Source organism: Poeciliopsis prolifica, unplaced genomic scaffold, assembly GCF_027474105.1.
Source record: "Poeciliopsis prolifica strain line A6 unplaced genomic scaffold, Auburn_PproV2 SCAFFOLD051, whole genome shotgun sequence".
NCBI classification, from domain to species: domain Eukaryota; kingdom Metazoa; phylum Chordata; class Actinopteri; order Cyprinodontiformes; family Poeciliidae; genus Poeciliopsis; species Poeciliopsis prolifica.
In genome coordinates, this window is record NW_026562426.1 from 604920 (window position 1) to 626129 (window position 21210).

Below are 21210 nucleotides of genomic sequence, written 5' to 3' on the forward strand. Positions count from 1 at the left end.
TTCTTTTCTTTTACAGCTGAATTATACAGGTGAACTTGTCACGCTATGTGGAAAAAGTAATAAAATTGTTTATTATGATCCTATTTTTACTTCACAAGACCCAGTCGTTTTAATAAGTCTATGTACACACCTGCACACGCACTCTTTTAAGTAGTTTTTAAATGTTGACCAGTAACTTTTATTTCATCTAAGATTTTCCCTCAGTGTGCAGCAGAAATCAATTTGGACAATTTCAAGACAGCTCAACTCTAATAAAAGTTTTTTTTTAATCCAAAACTTTTGTATTTTTATTTTCTAAATGTTACGAATAAAATTAGTCAAAATTTAAACAACTAAAATACCTCAAACGTGTACATTTGAAGCCGAGTGCTTGGAGGGACAATTAAAGTGAGGAAAGAGTGTAACATTAGATGACTTCTTTTTTGGGTTGAAGTCACGCTATACTGACAAGTTAAAACACATTTGTAACTCCGGCTGAGCTGGATGACTATTGGCCTCACTTAACCCTAAAGCATGCTTTCGGTTTTGCTTGCCAAGACCGATTCTCCAGCCACACTTAGAAAAACCCCACTGCGTTTTGTTTGTCAAGTGTCTTCGACATGTGCTATGTGATTGTTATCTTAAACAAGCTTGTTATTTTGGAGACGGCTAAAACGAAATACTCTGCCAAACAATATTGCTTGATTTATTCTGTTTCACTGTTGTTGGGACTTTTAGTTTGTCACCGAGCTAAAACTGTAGGCTTTTCCTCTGACGCAATCAGAGCATCTATAACCATAAAATGACCCAAAGTGGGGGTCAAATTAGACGAACCACAAGCTCGAAGTATTGTTTTGTCTTTGAAGACTGACCACCAGCCTGACTGGAACGGGAACATCCAGAGCGGATGCTGCATGACCAAAGAAATGACGTCATCTGCCAGGATAAACTACCCCATTTGGTCACACGATGTAATGTAACAATCACCAAGGGAAGTGGAACTAAAATTCACCTCAGTTTTATTTCATTTTGGATTTTGCCAACGCACACAAAGAGTATGTAGTTCTCTTTCTCTTCTGTGAAAGTAGTCCATTGGAAGGAATCGTGGTGAACCGGCAGCTGGGTCACTGACGTGTGCTCAGATCCAAAACTCCCTAAATTTACAGAAGAACTGAATGTTGGTTCTGACAGAAAGGTGTTGGGTTGCATGCTGTTTTACGGCTTTCATGGTTTCTTATTGATGAGTCCGCACAGTTTCAGACCAGTTTGGGTCCCGATGTTAACCACTACCTAAAAGACCAACAATGGGCGGGTGAACATCAGAACCGGGCTGTGGCGCAATGCAATAGGGTGTGGACACCTGGGTGAATCTGTGTTTCTTTCCATAGGAAAACACTTTACAGCAAGATGTGAAGGAGGTAAACAGATGGAAGCAGTCGTATGCTTTAGCCAAAGTTCTACTGGGACGCTTTGGGTCACCAGGTGCAACCAGCCTGAACACCAAAACTCGTTATGTCCGATCAGCGAATCTTCAGAGCACTAACATTAAACCCGAGCAAAGGTCAAATTATGGTCTTAATTGTTTAAAGTGAATGAAATTAAATGAAACTTTATTCCGAACATGATGGTATAGTATAAAATCATGTGCAAGAACAAGGAATGCAAAAGACATATTTTTGTACCACAATAATCTTAACATGTTCAAAAAGAAGTAGAAAGATGTAAGATACTTATGAACTCCTACCCCACAAACTCATAAAATATTTTCAAGTGAGCCCTCATTAATAATCCAATCAAAAATAAAAATAAACAGGTTCATTCATTTTCCGTTTTATCTGGGTTTACATATGTCCAAGTATATAGATTCATACTCACACACTCATGTGCGTTAGCCTCAATTTACATAAACACATTAGTGCTAACTCCCACCCATATTTCTGTCTTGTGAAAAAGATCTTATAAATTACTTAACATTTGAAAGAAACAATAACTTAATTTAAAACACTTTTAATTGGTGGCGATCAGGATTGATGAATCATCAAAAAAGTGAAAGAACAATGACTTGACAATTGCAGCACCATGCAACGCCTGTGCGACTCCGAACGTAGACTTCCTGGAATTTTTGTTGTTCTTCTTCTGGTGTTTTTTCACATGACATAAAATCACCAGAAAAAGGCAGACATCTCACCACGTCCTGGCAAATCAGTTTTTCCCCCAGACAGGAATAAGTGGTTTTAACATGGGGTTTAGTTCTGTGTTTTTGACAGTTTGCTTACTTGATCAGCCAAAAGTGGAAAATTGTTTGTTGCTTTTCTTAGAGCCCCTTATTTCAAAATTAGGACTGCAGAATACATAACCAGGCGTCAGCAAATAGCGACTCAAATCTTTGACTTTGCAAAGAATCAAAACGTCTCCATCTACAGCAGTAAAGCAATGAAAATGAACACAGTGCCACCTTTTGGACATTGTCAGTACATCTATTTTGCACAATTGGAAATGTCAATTAGTTTGTCCTGGAACAATGATTCAGTGATCCTTTACCCAAATACCATATGAGACACTTGGGCTGCCATTAGTGGTACCTCCAGCCAATATTTGTCTTAATTGTTAGCAAGAAAAATGAATAACTGTGGTGATTAACACCAACAGCTAAAACAATGTTTTTCTTCAAACAAATTAAACTTTGCTGTAAGTAGAAACTGATGGGGGACGAAAAAAAAAAAGTTGAGAAAATGTCAACTCCCATAATCTTAAAACACGTTTTTTTTCTTCAATAATTGAAACCACAGTGTGTATGCACGTGTGTATAATGACAAAAGATTATAACTAAAAACCAGTCAACAACAGGAAACCATCATAGCGTTCATCCGAATGACAATAAACAGATGATGGCATCTTAAAAAAACAGGACGACTAGATATGTAGTCTGTGTGTCACATAAATGTCTCCTTTTGCAAAAAAGAAATCAGTCTTTTCTGGTCAGACTATGATATTGATCTTAATTGATCAACCATTTATGCATGCTCATGGTGTAACATTGAAAGTAAATATGTTCTTTTTACTGTGACTATCACAAAGTTTTCTTTGTAAAGGCAGGCATACTGGATATTGAGGTCAAAGTTGATGAAAATCTTTTTTTGTTTGTTTTGTTTTACACTCCGAACTCTTGTGAACCTTCTTGGAATGTTGTTTCATTGTTTAATAAAAAAAAAAAAAAAAAAAACGTCGAGAAGGTGGTGTCTGGAAAACGTGATACTTACAGAGGCGTTGCTTGCTATTTAAGGAGTTTGTGAACTACTAAATACCAAATTATTTCTGGCAAAAGGTTTCAGACACGTTTCTCCATCTTCTGCCAGATGTTTCCGGTCGTTTGAGCGGCTCAGAGATGACCGGAAAGAAAAGCAAAACGTCTCTCTTGACGGAGAGCTGGGGGCATCTCCTGCATCGTTGCCATTCAGCGCAACTTCACGAGCTTCTAAAAGTTTGGGAGGAACCGTGAGAACTAAAACCATTCGAGCAATGACCTCGTGTGTCAGGATGACACACCGGACCACTCCACCCGGTTCGGCGGGGGGGGAGGACGACCGGTCTGTCCGCTTCGAGGCGAGCGTGCTTCGGATGAAAGGCAAACAGAAGCGGACCGCAGTCAAACCGGAAACAACCCAAATCTGTATTTCAAAATAATGCAACATCTATGAGAATACCTTTTTTTTTTACCCTTTTATTTTTTTTAACCCTTAAAAAGTAATTTGTTTAATTTCCCTAAATACTTTTCATTAGCACATTTGGGGCCTCACTTGTAAGTGAAAGTGCTGCCTTAAACTTATTCGTATTACCTTAACAAATGCTTTTGCATTCATAATTTTTGCTGGACCAGACAACAGGAGGGTCCCAGATATAGAATTATTATTATTATTATTATTATTATTATTATTATTATTATTATTATTATTATTATTATTATTATTATTATTATTATAAGTGTACATTTTGTTTACTACTGTTTTTTATATAAATCTCATAAGCTTATAGCAAGTTAGTTGTAATCATATTTTTTTATTTTTTGTAGTGAGTAAATATACAGCGAGCTCCTTGCTCCTTCCTGTTTAAACGAAAAAGCGTCTTTAGGCAGAGGAAATTTGAGAAGAATCTTATTTTGAAAACTGTGTCAGTCGGAAGTTGAACTGCTTGTACATCCACCTCACAGCAGGTGCTTCCAACAGAGAGGTAATTACAACCTTAGAGGTGTGGACCTCGGAAGGCAGCGATGAGGTTTATTACGAGATAATTCTGGCTTTTGTCGTGGACTAACGCACAACTGTGGGAGATACTCTGTTCTGGGATCAAACATATTGTGTCAAAATAAGTTCAGGAAGGACATGAGAGGAGAAACGGCTCTGGTAAGTTTATATATATATATATATATATATATATATATATATATATATATATATATATATATATATATATATATATATATATATATATATATATATATGAAATACTTATTGTAAAAGAGAAAAAACAGTCCATGTTGCTAGTAAGCTCATTCATATTTGTGAAAAGTTTAGTTTCTTAGGAAAAAGGGAAAACTAAAGTTTCATTTGTAATTGTTGTGCTTTTTTGTTTTATTTTTGTACAAAAGAAAAACTAAGTCAAAATGGAAAATGGCGTTGAAGTGGTTGAACCTGGAGGAGCAGCAGCACTACCTTCACTAGGGAGGCGACCTGTGAGTCTTTTGAATTGGTTTTCTGCTGTAAATATGTTTTTATGTGTTAAACATTAGTTGGCTCCACGGTTTTCTAAAATATTCTATTTTACCTGTATCATATTTGACAAAATATGACACATTAATTTTCAGATGGACAATGCAAATTTTGTTTTGGTTCTTTTCTTTGCACTGGTATCGTTGTCCGTGTCATTTCTCCTGACAAACAAACTGTACTGCCAAACCCAGACTGCCATGACAACCTTGTGAATTCCTCCTGCATTGTTTCCTCTTGTGATCTCTGACATCAGCAATGAAAGCAAGGTCTTCTGTAAAAACAGCAGGTGTACTGAATATTAAAGTTTCAGAATTTACAACGTTATGACTGTTCATATGAACAGATGTGGGGCTGTTGTAAATGCATATTTTAATATTCGAGTAATCTGTTGATTATTCTTACCAATAATCGAGTAATCGGATTAAAAAAAAAACAGATAAAATAAAACATTGGTAAATCTAACATAACAGCAGTTTTACTATCGCATCAGCCCAGTTTTTCATTTTTGAGCTTCCCTGACCATGACTTTAACCTGTCGCAATAATGCTCACTTTCTAAGTTAACCTGAAGAAAAGTTACATAAAAATGTAAAATTATATTCAATTTAATAATAAAAAGACAGGCTCACAAATACATTTATAAAAAAAATTCTGTACTCCAGCTTTTGGTTTGTGTATTCATCTTCAGTCAGTTTAATAGATGAACTCTGACCTTGCCCTGACATTTATAGCTTTTGTGTTCATGTTAGCGACGGGATTTGACACCTTTGTTTGTCACACACAGAAACTCATCCTCCAGCTATGCGCCGTCACAAAGCACTCTGCCACACATTTGTTCAGATGATATGAAATACATTTTCCATTTCGTCCATGAAGTGACACTTATGTTAATCATCTAAAGCACAGCCGCCCGCCGTGTTCATATCCGCTCACCTGTACAGAGCTCTGAACCGCCACCAGGCAGCAGCTCCAGGAGGACAAAAGACTACCACACTCCAGGCATCGCGCCAGTCATTTTAAAGATGCTCATTGGTCCCCCGAAAAACGACAAAGATCCTCGCTGGACGTTATGCTGCTAACAGTTAGCTTTCGTCATCAACTCAGGCGGAAATGAAAGCGCTGCGCAATGCAAGTAAAACCTGGCTGGACCAGGTGTAATAAGTAATAAAATATAACTTAACAAAGCTTCGAGGCAAATAAATTTTCCTTAAGGAATTTTAATGATCCAGGTGCTCGAATCACTCGAGGAATCGTTTCAGCCCTAAACAAATGTCTCATTTATCTGAATAGAACAGAATTTACTAACTCAGCATTGCAGAAATATCACCAGTCAATTCACTGTGAACTTTAGTTGATTTATGCCTATAAATATGCTAAAGATGACAACAGCAATTCAGTTTGAGATGCTTGACTGCAGTCTTCTGTTTACAAAAGTTTGGTTGTCGCGACAGAATGGTGACCTGTCCAGGGTGACCCCGCCTCTCGCCCAGAACATTAGCTGGAGATAGACACCAGCAGCCCTCCCGACCCCACTAGGGATAAGGGCGTACAGAAAGTAGATGTATGGATGGGTATTTGCATATCACAGTTTCAGTTCTGCAGTCTAGTTTTTCAGGTTCTTGTTGAAGCATTGTTTCCGTTCTGTTTTAGAACGTGCCAAAGCACAAGCCGGTCGAACTACGTTTAGAAATGAACATTTATACACCTGGTGACTCTCCTGAAAAATCTGTCATGAGCAAAAGTTTAAATTAGTCATTTAAAAATCCTTCAATAAGAGTTACTATTTTTTTAATATACTTTTACTCCTCTTCATTGTTTGTAGGTGGGAAAACTTGAAAAAAACTGTCAGTGTATCAAATACTTATTTTTATGTCTTTGTTGAGATTTATGTTTGCAAGTTGAATCCTAAACAATTCGTACGCCTTTGCCATAGTTTGAGATGTCTGATTAAATCACAAAGGAAGCTAAATGTATGCATTATCAGTGAAGCAATGGTTTGTCTCTGCAGAGTGTTGCGACTCTACAAAATATGCTGAAAATGGCTTCTCGTGACTCTCCTCGCTACAATGTAAGTGGTTGCACAAATGTACAGCTAAAATTGGAATTACTTACAAATGGACTGAGGTACATGCAAACTTTGTTGACTTTTTTTTCTAAGAGTAGAAACTTAAAAACTGAAAAAAAAACATTTAAGCTTCTTTATATTTAAACATCAATTAGCAGCAAAGTTCTCTCTTTTTTTTAATTATGAGCCAGGAAGATAAACGTCTCCAGGGAGATCAGAATTACGTAGGAAATGGTAGACATGTTAGTCTTGCATGGTGTGTTTGTGTAAAGAAAGTGTGAAAACCTGAGAACTGCGTTTTAAAATTTTTAGGTCAAGGGTTAAATGTCATTATGAGTTACAAAACTTTCACAAGGAGTTAAGTTTTAAAATGACCTGAGTGGTTTGACCTACTTGTCTTGAGTTTTGGAAAGCAACATTTGAATGCATCTTTTGGAACAGTTTTCTTTGGACAAACCAGGCTGAAGTGTTGATGTTTGGCTATAAAGCACAGAAACTGGAGTGGTGGTGAAGAGCTGATGATTTGGGCTTGGTTTGTACGGTAAGAGGAGGTGGAATAGAAATGTTTTTTTCTTTCTTTAAAGTAGACGAGGTGGTGCGCTGAAACAGTTACAGCTCACATCTGAAGTGAAGTGAAATGCCTTCATTTAAAGAAAAATCCTCATTTAAGGGCCCAGAAATAAACTTTTTTTTTTTGGTGGTGTTAAACTAAAATGTCTTTTTCTTCCTGAGCTGTACAGGTTCTTAAATGCTGTTAGGAACTCAGTTTGTCTAACTTAGAACAAAAGTATGCAAAACAAAGAAAACTGCAATATTATTATAAAAAGTACTTAAAACTGAATGAATCCTCCAACTAGATGGTAAAACACAAGTGGTCAGATGGTGGAATTTGGAGACGGTTACTTATTATTCAAAATGTCGACCGACGTCATGTGTTATGAAGCAATCGTTGGATTGTTGTTGTTTTTTTAATAGGCTATAAGTGGTAAGACAGATTCCACTTTAACTGGATTCATAACTTTCTTCCTGTTACTTAAGACAACTTTGTGGAAGTGTTGAATTCACATGTCTGAAATTAAAATATTAATAAAAAACTGTAATGTGGCCTTAAACATGCCAATCACAGGTCTGAAATTTGTTATTAACTAGCTGCTAATACACACTTGCTAGTTAGTTGGCTAATTTTGTTATTCATCTACCCTCAGTTAATGCAAATGTGTCACCGTGTGTTAGCTTTTTTTTCTTTTTTTTCTACAGTGGCTCACTTTTGTTGCCATCCCTTACGAGCTAGCTACCAGCTAACCCAATCATTCTCTTACTCATAGCTTTTTTTTTTCCTGACTTGAATTTCTTAAATTTGACTTTCTGAAACCTACCCTGATATCTTTACTGTCTGGGTGTTATTTTCTTTGACTACCAGGATGTCGATAAATCAGAAGCTATTATGGAAATTTTTAGAGTAGTTCAAGCAGGAAGAAGTTTTAAAATCAGGTGCTACATTCCACATTTTCATCATGCGAGAAAAGCACCATGCATGACTTTCTGTTCTTCCCACTGCTTGTTCTGCTTGTTGACATCTGTGACTTTTGCTCCACAGAGAGGTGAGTGGTCAGATATGGACAACCAGCACTTTGAACAGGTGAGAGAAAAAAAAAAAGTTGATCCCTGGATGTGCTTATCTTTGATGATGTTGCAGTTTAAGCCAGTGTTTCCCAACTCTGGTCCTCTAGGTACACTGTCCTACATGTTTTAGAGGTTTCCCTGCTTCAATGTGCCTGACTCAACTGATTGCAGTTCAACAAACACCTGTTAAGTTTGTTGAACTGCAATCATCAATCGAAATCAGCTGGACTAAAGCGAGGAAATACCTAAAACATGCAGGGCAGTGTTTCCAGGCTGGGAAACACTGGTGTAAGCGTTTTAAGTGGCTGTTTTAGATCAGTATAACGGCTCATATGGAACTGGTCCATTTGTGGTCCTGTTTTGTTTCGCAATCTACGTAGAAGGTTTTTGTCTTCAAAGGTGTATTTCTGTCACATTGCTGTCTGACTAGAAAGTTCTGTTCAGTAATATCATTCTTGTTGTGATTAGATGCAAAATAACTAGACACTTAAATCAACATGGCATTGGTTCCTGTTGTGGTTTAAATTGATGTTTCATGATGCAAAAGCAGGACTCAATAGTTTTTGTCAATTTTCAGAATGGAGTCCAAGAAGACTTTCCGTCAAGCTTTCAGGTTTGTTTTTGAATAACTGTTGATCGTAGCTGTGCAGCTTCAACTAGATTTTATTTATTCATTTAATATTGAATTCTTGTTACTTCAAATAGAACGAAGACTCTGCAGATTTGATCAAAGCAAACCCTTTTTATGCATATTCCAAGGTATGTATGTTACAGATCTCTGCCTATTGACAACATTGACTTTTACTGAACACATCCCAAATGTAGTTGTGTTCTGCTGCTAGGACTCGACCAGCAACTCTAATGGAACAGAGGCTTCAATACAAGCAGATGATCCCAACTCTGTACCCACTACGAAATTCCTAAGCTTACCTCAGGAACTTGGTTATGGAATTAAGGCCAAGGAAAACAATGCAAAGCTGTCCGAACATCTTAATGTGCCTCAGCGGTATGACCCTAAAGATGAGCTCTTCGGACCATCCTCTCTGAGGCTCAACGCCACCGCCAATGGGGATTTTCAGGAATTGGTTCAAACACAAAGGTTCTCTGAACACAGACAGAGAAATGGCTCAGAAATTGTCACAAATGATGTGGATGCTTTGTTTGGCTTATCTAACAAAGCTGTGGTACCAAACCCATTTTATAAAACTTTAGCCTCAGAAGCAGCAGATTTGTTTTCAAGGAATAATGAGGAACTCTTCCAAGCGAACGGCACCCAAGACCAGACCCCCAGCGCCAGCAATGACAATTCTTTAAAGAAAGGATTTGACATATTTTCATCACCTACAAATCCTGTGGATCCATTTCCAAGTCCGCTCCCAAGGAATTTATTCAATGCCCCCGGTTTGGATGATCCTTTTGGTCCAACTCCCTCCAAGACAATTTCCTCTACACCTTTAACCAATCGCCCATCTGAGTTGAAGTTAAACACACCGGTGTCAACAGGTTTAGTTAAGAAAACTCCACCAAAAGTTCCACGAAAACCTTCAAGCAAACCAAAAGATCTTTTGACGATGCCTCAGGGAAGCAAAGAGGAATTCCTTGAGCCAACCTTCTTCAGCCAGGCCACCAGTCTGTCCTCCTCGCCCAGCATTTCTCCAGCTGATTTGACTCATGTATGTAACTCTTATTTCAAACGGCAACACTAAACACTTTAAGGCTTCTATAAAGTCCTATCGTACGTCGTGCAGGTGCAAACTTTCAAACGGCCACCAAGACCCGTTCCTCGAACTCGACGCCCCAAAGCAGAGAAGCCACCAACACCAGAGCGACCTCCACCTCCAGCACACGCTGTAAGCCTCAAAAACACAGATGATTTTCTGAACTTGGGATTGTATAAACTCCTTCTCTCCCCTTAACTCTTAGACTAAATTGGAACCAGAAGTACCTGAAGCACACGTTGCTGAGCCAGAACTACCAAAACCTCTGCCTAAACCAGTCCCTCCTTACAAACCAAAGAAAACGGTATGATTGTGATTTGTAATGGGGTGTTCAAATGGGCTATCTATTGTTACAGAAATAGAATCCATATTTTCAGTTTTTATATAGAGAAAGAATTGCAAAACCAAAATTCAAGAGAAAACCAGCGATCTACGTCTCTGCATATAATTTATGACTAATGTCTGCCTAACTCTGGGACTGTTTTTTTTTTGTTCTCACGGTGAATGTAGTTTTTACTGTATATTGTAACTTCTATCACAAACCAATGGCAGATTTGTGAATCATGTTTTGGCATCAGAAATGTTGCCATGCAAAGTGGTTTTCTGCTTCTCATTGATATTTAATTTGAATGCTCATCTCATTGCTTTTTTACAGCAAATAAAAAATTGCTCAACATGGATGTTTTATGTATTTGTTTTACAGGAGAGCAAACCATTGGAACCTGAGAGCTTTGCTGTGTTTGAGGACGTCCTCCTTATTGGACAGGCGAGTTTCACCTAGAAAAATGTTCCCGACTGCAAAGCTGAAATTTTCACTTTGTTAAATGTTGTACAGATTTTGGTCAGAATCAAAGATATGATGCTTCTTTTCAATTGATTGTAATGCAATGAAAGCCTCTTTTGACAATTAAAGAAGCATCATAACTTTTGAGACGTGATCAGTTTCTGGTCGTTTGAGCCGGTCTTTGACATCTCTACGACGTAGGTCGCGAAATTTACCACTACACTGTATGAATGTGACCACAAGCATCCTACCAGAAAATAATCTGCTGCCAATGAAAAAATAAATCACTTAACCAGAAATATGAGCTGATCTGTTTTATGAAGTTGAAGCAAAATGTAAAAAAAAATTTTCCCTCTAAAAATCAGGAACACTGTGTGGAGGATTGGCCTGAGGACAGTCCTGAGCTGGATCCAGACTTTAAGCCGGTAAGAAAACAAATCTTAAATGCTCTTCTTTATTTTTCTTTTACAACAGATTCAAATTTAATTCCTTGAAACTTAGAATTTTAATGTTGTATTTCTGTCTGACTTCTCAAAGTCTGGAACGTTTAAGCTACGAAGAGAGTCTATGAAGGTCAGTCAGTTCAGTTTCCTCTTAAACTTTGCTGATTTTTAAGTCATAGAAAATCAGCAGAAGACTTCTCCCTGTTTTTAGGCCAAGATGGAGTCAGATGGAGGAAGCAGTGAAGACCCTGACGGTACCTTTGGTTACGTTAAGGTAGAACCTTTTCTCCTTCCTGCATGTTCTCCTTCTCTGGCTGCAGCTTCAGCTAAACTCTGAACATTTTCCAGAAAAAGGACAGGAAACTGCGAATGTCGTTGCTGTCCAGAAGAGGCTCAAAGGTAAATCTGATCTAATAAAGGAATATTTTCTTGTTTTATTAAAATGATGACAACTTTGACAATGTAGGACAAGTATTCAGATGATGCCACAGGGGGAAAGAGCAACACGCTGCCCAGTCGACGAAAAACCCCCAAGGTAGAGATCATCACATGTTGTCAAACCAGCAGTTGTTTTATGCTAGCAGATCTTTATGCAGGTTATTTGGCTTCTGTTTTGCAGGACTTTGGTTCCAGTGACCATATTTCTACAGGAGATGATGAAGATCATTATAGTTTGGACTATAAAGTATGTTCTATTTTCCAACAGTATAAAGTCTGCTTATAAACATGGTTGATGAATTTATTTTATGATATACTTAATGCCTCTAGAAAAAATCTTCAAAGACCAAAGTCAATCACCTGTTTCGGAGAGCCTCCCTTGGTTCTTCTCCGTACGACGACAAGAACATGAACGGGCATTCACCTTTAAAGGTAGCTTCAAGGAGATTTTACATCTTATAGAAGATTTAACTCCAGCTTTCCTTAAAATTCTTCTTTAAAAGCAAAGTGATGTCGAATGTATCAGGGAGTTCTTAAACCCTCTCCAACAGGACGGTGACAATAAAAAAAGCAGCAAGAGGAAAAACAGCATTGTACGCCGACAGTCGGCGGTAAGCAGCCTCCATTCTTCAAGTTAAATGTGGAAAAGCAGCAGGTCGGGTTTTCAACCCAATATTAGTCTATTACTGCTTAAACTTGAATTAATTCTCAGGACTCGGTGTTGGACAAAGAAGATTATGAAAACGGGAAGAAAGGTGGCCATCAGCAGGTTGTTCAATTTTTTATTTTTTTCCCTCGATACTCAGAGAAACATTTCTGTTCACATGAAAACAGAACCTGCTGTGCCTTTTATTCTAAACCTTATTTGTTTTCCTCCAGAGGAGGAATAGCAAGGTGAAAATCAAGTTTGTGCCACAAAGAGGATTTGCTATTGCATTAGAGAAGGTAGAAAACATCTGCTCCACCCTGATACCCTGATTGAATCACTTCTCAAATTAAAACAAAACGCAAAAATCCCACCTCATTTCAACTCCTTTGTTTTCTACAGCCACACAATGAACCAAAAGGAGCTCATGGTTATACGCCTCGCAAGGGCTCAAAGGTATAACAGCGACTTGTGGCTGGTTAACTGTTTGTGAATGCCATGTTTTGTGGAATGAGGATGTCTGAACGGTGCCACATGTTTGGGATGTTTTCACCCTCACAGGACAAATCTGTTGACGATTTTGGCGTGCATGAATACACACCTCGTGACAAGCTTCAGGTAGTGATCTGCTTCGGTTTCAACAACAACAACCTGCACAAACTGTGTCTGATATGACTAATTACATGTCAGACACAGTTCGTACTGTAGATAGCATTATTCTGCGTAGTATTTTATTCTAATCTCTCTACGCTATCCGTTTCATTTTTGTTCAGGATGATGACTTTGAAGACCTCGAGGAGATGAAAGCCCTCAGCCTTCACTCAGCTAAGGTAATACATTTTTATCAACTAAATAATATTCAGTGTTTTCACTGATAGACTACATAATCAAACTTTTAATGTGCCAATCAGGCTGCCATCATGGCTGGCGAACAGCAGAAGTCTCGTCGTTACTCACCAAGTCTGCAGGGGGATTACGATGCTGAATTGAGCAAAGAACGCAAACATGTAACTTCCTGCCTTTTTTAAAATGAAACTGCATAAAACTGATCACAATAAGCTGTTCTTTTTTTCTTTTTCTTTTTTAAGTCTTTGGGACATACAACTCAATGCACATTGATGATTATTATAGCTTTAACTGAAATGCTTATCTTTGTAGTAGTTATCAGTATTAGTACAAAACAAAATCGTCGTCTTGTTTCTGGCAGAAAAAGTCCAAACATAGGATTCATCTGTCACACAAATCGAAGGCATCATACGGCCTGAAAGAGGTAGGCGGAGTCAACTCCCTTTAAGAGTTTAACACGCAAATCTACTGCATTATTTCTTCATGTGAATTTATTACTGCTGTTTATTGTCAGACGGGCTCCACTGATGATGAATTAACAGAAAGAGACATGAAGTCTCACAAAGAGGAGTACGATGATGATCCAGATGAAACCGAAATCCTCAAACAGGTATTCTTTGTTCTCTATTTAGACACCAGTGTTTTTTTTTTTTTATTTGTATGAGAAAACAGCTTTTACACTATAATTATTTTTTTTCCAATAGAAAAAGCCATTTAAGTTTAAAGTTGCCAAAAAACACAAGCACAAGGTAAGTCTATTTGGTCCACTCTAACCACACCAGAGGAATCTTTACTCATTGATTGACGTGTGCAACTTTCTCCGACTGAATCTTTTCTCATCAGAGCAAAAAGGCCAAGAACCAATCAGAAGGCCCATCTGATGAGCACCTCTCTGAAGCTGCTAAGGTAAGTTAGATACGGCCATGTCTCTGTGTCTGAAATTATTTCATAATCCCTCTATTTCCTATTTATTGGTTGGTTTTTAAAAGCCAGTTGGTTGCGTTTAGTTTCAAGTAAATACTATGCTTTTCACATTTTAGTTTAGTTGAAATAAAATGTAGTAAAGCATATATCATTTCCCCTCCACATAACTATTAAGGTTTGCTTTGGGTTGGTCTGCAACCACTTTGCAACGTTTTGCCATTACGCCAACTAAAGACATTTAGAGCTACAAACAACATTTTTAATATCTACTATAGGAATTTTGTGGTCTATTTATTTAATTTAAACGCAATTTTATTTCTGTTTTTAGGGCTTAAATCAAAGAAAAATATAAAACCTTTACTAAAAAAGGATCAGGACATTTTCTTCTATATGAGATGTTGTTTCTAAAGAATTATGTAAACAGGAAGAAAAAGAACTTAGTTTCCAATGACATAATGAGAAGCATATATCATTGATACTCTGAAGTTTAATGCAGGATTTATTCCATGCAAAAACAGCTAAAATCTATTTTAAATTTCTACATTTAAACAAAGTAAATACAAAAATACCTACAAATTTCTTATTTGTAACATCTACTATTAAATAAATATATATTTTGTTTTAAAAATGGCTAAAATGTCTATTTTTTATATTTACATTAAAAGAAATAAAATGGCTAAAAACTACATTTTAAAAAGTTGTTGCTTCTGCACTATTTTCAGTCAATTCAAGAGCCTATGTGGAAGCTCCAGTTCAGACTCCTGTTATACAGCATTGAAATCTATTGTGGAAAATGCCTGTATGGTGGAAAGTCCCAGTGCTACTGCAGCACTGTACTCTTATCTTTACTTACAAACTCCATATTTAGCATTCACTGTCATGTGATAGTTGCACATAAATGGTTGAGATAATCTTCACCTGCTAATTATCAGATTTTAAACATTCTACCTACTTTGAACGATTTACTTTGATTGGGGTGCATTTAAAGTGAAAGCTACCAGAAATTGGGGAAAAAGTGAAAACATTACAGTGGTTACACGAGCAAGCGTTAGCCACAATGCAGGTTTGATTGGTTAAGCCCTCATGTTAGCAAACTACAGTCTGAAATCATCTCATGCTGTTGTTTTAGTCTGTTTGATTTCTTTTCTCAATTGGACCTTGACACATCCTTGTAGCGCGTTAGCAGACTGGTTCAGCGGCATACTGTCTTCTCTGACACGCCCACTGCTGTGTAGAGTGCTCCCTTAAATTACTTTAAATGGTAACGCATGCTGCAAACACTTGCTGGTTAACTCATCTTCTTCCCTCACTCAGGCAGCATGGCAGGCTGCTCAGATGGATGAACAAGCTGCAGCCGGTGAAGAGGAGGATGTGGAGGAATATGGGGTCAGTTTCTTTGGTTCTGCAAAAGTTCTGGATCCTATTATTTACGGACTCTGTTTTTATAGGAACAGAATTATTTTATGCAAAGTTACACATAGGCTTGATAAAAAACTTTGCTGGACGATCAATTGCCCCAGACGTTGTTGCAATAAACAATGATATTGTTGTTTTGAGGCAATTTTCAAGATGTCAGTCATGGTACAATAATGAAACAACACATCCTCATAGATCGCTAAACTTTAAATTCTAATGAACATTCAACACTGGATCCCTAACGCATGTTAGATCTCCAAAATATATAAACGAAATGAAGTCTTGGTAAACAAAATTGTCCTTCCAAAAGAGAGCCATTTGAAACAAAACCACCAGACAGAAAACTTTGATCATCCAGTTTTTGGTAGAAACAGAGAGAAAAATGATAAATCATTGGAAATGCATTCATTTTAATTTGGGATTGATTTATTGCAACAAGCCTAGTTGTGTGACAAACTATTTTCCCATGACAGGTTTCTCCTGTTTTTAGGAGATGAAGATAACCTGTGTAAATACATCAAGCATTTGATTTAATTTAGTGAAAAAGAATTTAAAAAATATATCCAAGCTGACCTGTGTCTGTGTGATAAACCAGCCCCCACTTAGGTCAATTCTAAATTGGCTGTATTAGCCAAATTTTTTGCAAAATGTTCCTAATTTTCAAAAGCAACATGCCATATTCTACATAAAATAATACAAAAACAGTCAAGTCTCCTGTTTTGGCCAGGAAACAACCATATTTTACGCTGTGTCCCGGCATACTCCCGTCTAAGTATTTTTTCTGTAAATTTCACATATCAGATTAAAAATGTCAGACAGAAGAAATTTATACTCTCCTCTGAAGAAAGGTCAGATATATGTTTGACTACTTTTCGTATCTTTTATTTTTAGGACACGGACAGTTTATTGGAGTGGTGGTACACGGTAGAAAGTAAGTCAACAAACCGATTTAAAACCAAGTGAACTGATGAGTGGCTCTGGATTTGTATTCACTCGCTTGTGCTTTTCAGAATGGGATGAACTGCCATCGGATGAAGAGGATGCAGCCGCCAAAGAGGATGAGTCAAAGTGCGATCATTTGTTTTTACCAGCAGTAATTCTAGGTCAACTCACTGGCTATTATGGGATACCATGCAATACGTTTTGATTTTATACTTGTATGGTATCAGTTGACAACAGCCGCGATTTATCAAACACACATACACATTCTAGCTATCGATGCAGTAAAGTTCTGTTTATTATTCAAATTCAATAATGAGCAACTGGGTAAACGGATCATTTTAGAAAGATATTATAAGTTTGAGTGGAGGACTTAATGATGCTGTTCACAAAGTACCCAAAGCTCAGCACTCTATGAAGTAGAACTAGAATCATCTCTTTCTGCAGTGACACAAGTCACTGTAGATCAGGTGTGTCAAACTCATTTTCGTTTTGGGCCAAATCAATATCATGAAAGCTCTCAAAGGGCCGGTTGTGCTAGAACATGTTGATGAAACCTGTTCACAAACTGTTAATATGTCAATAAATTCTTAAAATTACATAATATTTGAACATCTTTTTAGTCCCTTCAGGAACTAATAATGAATGAGACTTTTTATTTACTCGCTGTATAAATCATGGACTATAATCATACATCAACTAAATTCTCAAGAAACTGGAGGGATTGATTGATATAAATTGGCAGTAAACAGATAAAAACTGCATTGATATGATTGATAATATAATATTTAATCACACTTAGTGTGTAGTCTAGTCTGTGGAGGGCCACATAAAAAGCTACGGCGGGCTGGATTTGGCCCCCGGGCCTTGAGTTTGACACATGTGCTGTAGATGCAGACATTAGAACAAGCATGATCTTTACCAAAATAGCTTTGTTTTATTGAGCAAATTACTAAGAACCAGCTCTTCTAAAATCTTGCTTTGATTGCAGGTCATTCGCCATCTTGGCAGAGAAGGTCGAACGCGGCCTGCGTCTCTTCAACAAGGTGTTCATGGAGCAAGCTGAGGTCCTGTGGGAGTCCATCATCTCGCTCCACGCTCTCGCCGACGACATCAACGACTTCCATCACAAAGCCAAGATCGCTGGGATCAGCGGGGGCACCACCACCGCGGTGGGCACTGTGGCGGCCATCACTGGCCTGGCCTTGGCACCCGTGACTTTCGGAGCGTCCCTAGTAGTTGCGGCCGTGGGCGTGGGCGTGGCTACGGCCGGAGGGATCACCTCCGCTTCTGCAGCCATCTCTGATAACGTCAACAACAAGAACGACCGCAAAAAGGTAATGCAGGTTTTTGATGCAGGAGGACATGATGGAAGAGGCTTGATCACTTTGTTACTTTTTCTTCTGTGTGAAATCACTAGCTCAACATTCTCTGTCCTCAATTAGATCGAGGGTGTGCTGCAGGAGTACGAAGAGCGAATGCTGGAGATCTCGAACATCCTTAACTTTGTCAATCAGGGCTTGTGCAGGCTGCGTGGTCACCCTTTCCTCAGGTCCGGCACACAGCACTATTCCCAGGACTGGGAAGTCCGTAAGGCGGTCCAGATGATCAGCATTGTGGATTCGCCTATAATGCGAGCGACAGAGATAACCGACGACGCTGTGGGCTCCCTGCAAGGACTCTTCAAAGGTATGGACAAGTACTTCATAAACGAAACCAGAGAGCTGAAGAAAGGCTGTAAGAAGGAGATTGTGGCCGTAATAAGACAAGTGGCAAACGTGCTGAATGACTGCATCGTGGAGCTGAATACCATCAGAGAGAATCTGCAAGACGCTACTGGACAGATGTGAACAACCTTCGCTGAGCATGGCTCACCGCTGACATCTCCTGGCTGGTACCGAGAACTGCTCTTCCATATGACATTCTTGAAAAATATTCCACCTCTGTGAAACTCATGAAGATATTTTTGGCATTGTGGTTGAGAAATTACTTATTAAACTTTTTAAACTGCAGATTAATTTTGTACTTGAATAGTAAAACACAGATCAGTTTCTATATTCATTCACCCTTATGTTCAGCTTGAGCAGCATCAAAGTTTTTCCCTGTGTAAATGTGACAGTAGGTTTACTTTGTTAGAATTGAGTCAGTTTGGAAGTAGTTGATTTGCTACACATTGAAATAGTTTACCAGGGACTTAAAAATAATATGAAAAGATAAAGTTTAAATATGTTTAACAGTTAATTTAGTGATAATTGTCAGATTTTGGTAGAATGTTCTGCAGGTTGAAGACCCTTCTACTGTAAATGAGACTGTTTATCATTTAAGTTGTAAAAAAGAATCTTGCTTTCATAATCAGGTCTCTATAAATACATTTATTTTTTATAACTTAAATTTGTTGGAAATATAGCTTATAATTTTCAAGAGGGAGTTAGTTTGGTTTATTCAAAAGCTTCAACACATTTTAATGCTTTTTATTTTTTCTAAAAGCTGTCTTGAATGAATGCAAAGCATGTTGCATGACAAACTGAAGTTTTTCTGCTTGATTGTAGGTGCATTGTCATTTTTATTGACCATATTAAATCATATAGCTGCTATTTTACCCCTAGCCACATTTAATAGGCATTTTTAACATTACAACTTATCCAGCTTTGATAGGTCACTGTCTTTGCAATGCTGTTGTTCTTTTATTTATATTTTAACTTGAAATGAATGTAACTGTATAGGTTTTACATTGTTCTATTTTACTATATTCAATATGTACTGGTTAACCCAAGAATAAAATGTAAAATGACCTATTGACACATTTTCACCTGGAGGCAAAGTATGTTTTTTTTTTATTATTATTCATTTGAGAAATATTCATCTCCAACTGAACATAAGATGTAGCTTATAGTTTGTTCAAAATAGCAGTATAACATTATGTGCAAAAGTGTAAACTTGATAGAATTTCCAAAAACTCACACTAACATTACTGCCAGAACATGTTCCAGTTTCAATGTTTCAACACCATTTTTAATACAGGTGTGCAATTCTGAAATGAAAAATTAAAGGGTCAAAACTCTGAAAATTGAAATTCTGAGATGTGTGCATGACTTCAAACTCCTTTAAAACCCAGAGGAACATTTTGAAATGCCTTTCAATCTGCATGCAATGTTGAGAATAATTCTACATTTTTCTTCTATCTCTTTTAGCTAGTTGCTTAGGAAACACCCTCAAAGCTAGGGTTAAAGGATACGACACTCTAGAGCACATGTGTCAAACTCAAGGCCCGGGGGCCAAATCCGGCCCGCCGTAGCTTTTTATGTGGCCCTCCACAGACTAGACTACACGATTGTAACATAACCACTATGTTTTGTTTTTCTCAGCAAATATAATAAATGTTAAAAAGGCCAAGCTGTCTAGTGGAACAGTTGTGGATTTCATTATAAATAAAAACATAAGAAAAAATGTCGAAGTTCCACTTATAAAAAAAACTGATGTTGGGTAAATCATGTTTGGGGCCAGGTGTGTGGGAATTAGAGATAAAAAGGGGGCGTGTGCGCCGGAAGGCGCGGCGCAATCTGTAAGAAAGACGCTCGTGTCGATCTGTGCAGCGGGAGTTTTGGCCTTATCCTTAGTGTCTGTTTAATCCAAAGAAAAGTAACAAAAAGATAAAACATCGATTAGGTTCGATTAAGGTTCGTCCCAGCGCCACAGATCGGGCCCGGAAGCCTGGACCGGAGGGTGCACCGAGGGAACGCCGCCCGGTGCAGAAGGACGACGACAGTCCATGGAGGAAACCACCGGGGGGGGAAAGGGACGCTCCCGGTGAGATCTGGACTTTATTTTTCTTTTGGGGGGTTTTTTGGGTGGTACCACTCTTCTTTTTTCTCATCTTTTTTGGGGTTCTTTTTTGACGTTTTGGATTTTTCTTCGGGAAGAAGACGGGGATTAATACGGAGCGACGCTTCCAGGTCGTGGTTAGATTTGGATGTATGGGACTCCTTTATGGACAAAAATATAAAAAAGGAACAGGACTTTTGGGATTTTCTTTTTTTTTTTAAGTGTGGTTTGTGAATCGGCCTGACAAGGCAAATCAAACTCTTGATATTTTGGGGGGTTTTGATGTTGATTTAGGTTGATTGACTATTCAAATTTTGGGTTTCTGAATAAATTATTTCTGGTGCAAACCTATTAATTTCATACTGAGTGGGTGAACATTTGTTTTTTATCAAACTGATTCTGGTAACACTTTTAACCTTTACCTGGAACAATATCCCCTTGTGTGTTTCTTGTGAGTTCTGCTTTAATCAAGCCGAATATTACAAAATGGTGGCCAGTATGGGGACAGGATAATATAATTTTAGGTTTGGTGTTACATTAAGGGATACAGATAAAGATAATCCTGTGGTAGACAATTTCATTTGCTTGTTGTTTGGGAGTTTTTCTTTTCAAAAATGGATAACATAATTTCTGATACAACATGATGAGGAAAGAGACCCTGCTCAGGATGAAGAAGAAACAGAAGCAGGTCGTGTAGATCAGGAAGAGGAAGGTAGCTACAGAGAGGGGGACGCCTGGGTTACAAGGAGGAATCCTGTAGGTGAAATAACTTCTCTGCTTAGCTCCCTTTATGTGTCAGATA

The 21210-nt window shown here is 37.9% G+C and overlaps 1 protein-coding gene across 1 annotated transcript; it reads left to right on the top strand.

Moving 5' to 3' along the window:
* The first annotated feature begins 4219 nt into the window (after window positions 1–4219).
* Window positions 4220–19387, top strand: si:cabz01007807.1 (uncharacterized). The gene is made up of 33 exons (XM_055058728.1): window positions 4220–4379; window positions 4625–4708; window positions 6753–6812; window positions 8407–8448; window positions 9010–9045; window positions 9138–9191; window positions 9275–10105; window positions 10181–10282; window positions 10356–10454; window positions 10854–10916; window positions 11300–11359; window positions 11472–11507; window positions 11589–11651; window positions 11726–11776; window positions 11844–11912; window positions 11997–12062; window positions 12146–12247; window positions 12367–12426; window positions 12528–12584; window positions 12695–12760; window positions 12864–12917; window positions 13023–13079; window positions 13235–13291; window positions 13373–13468; window positions 13669–13731; window positions 13822–13917; window positions 14012–14056; window positions 14151–14213; window positions 15546–15617; window positions 16539–16578; window positions 16658–16715; window positions 17578–17923; window positions 18032–19387. The coding sequence occupies exons 2-33, from the start codon at window positions 4640–4642 to the stop codon at window positions 18434–18436; spliced, it is 3438 nt and encodes a 1145-aa protein (XP_054914703.1). The 5' UTR covers window positions 4220–4379; window positions 4625–4639; the 3' UTR covers window positions 18437–19387.
* Window positions 19388–21210: the final 1823 nt, after the last annotated feature.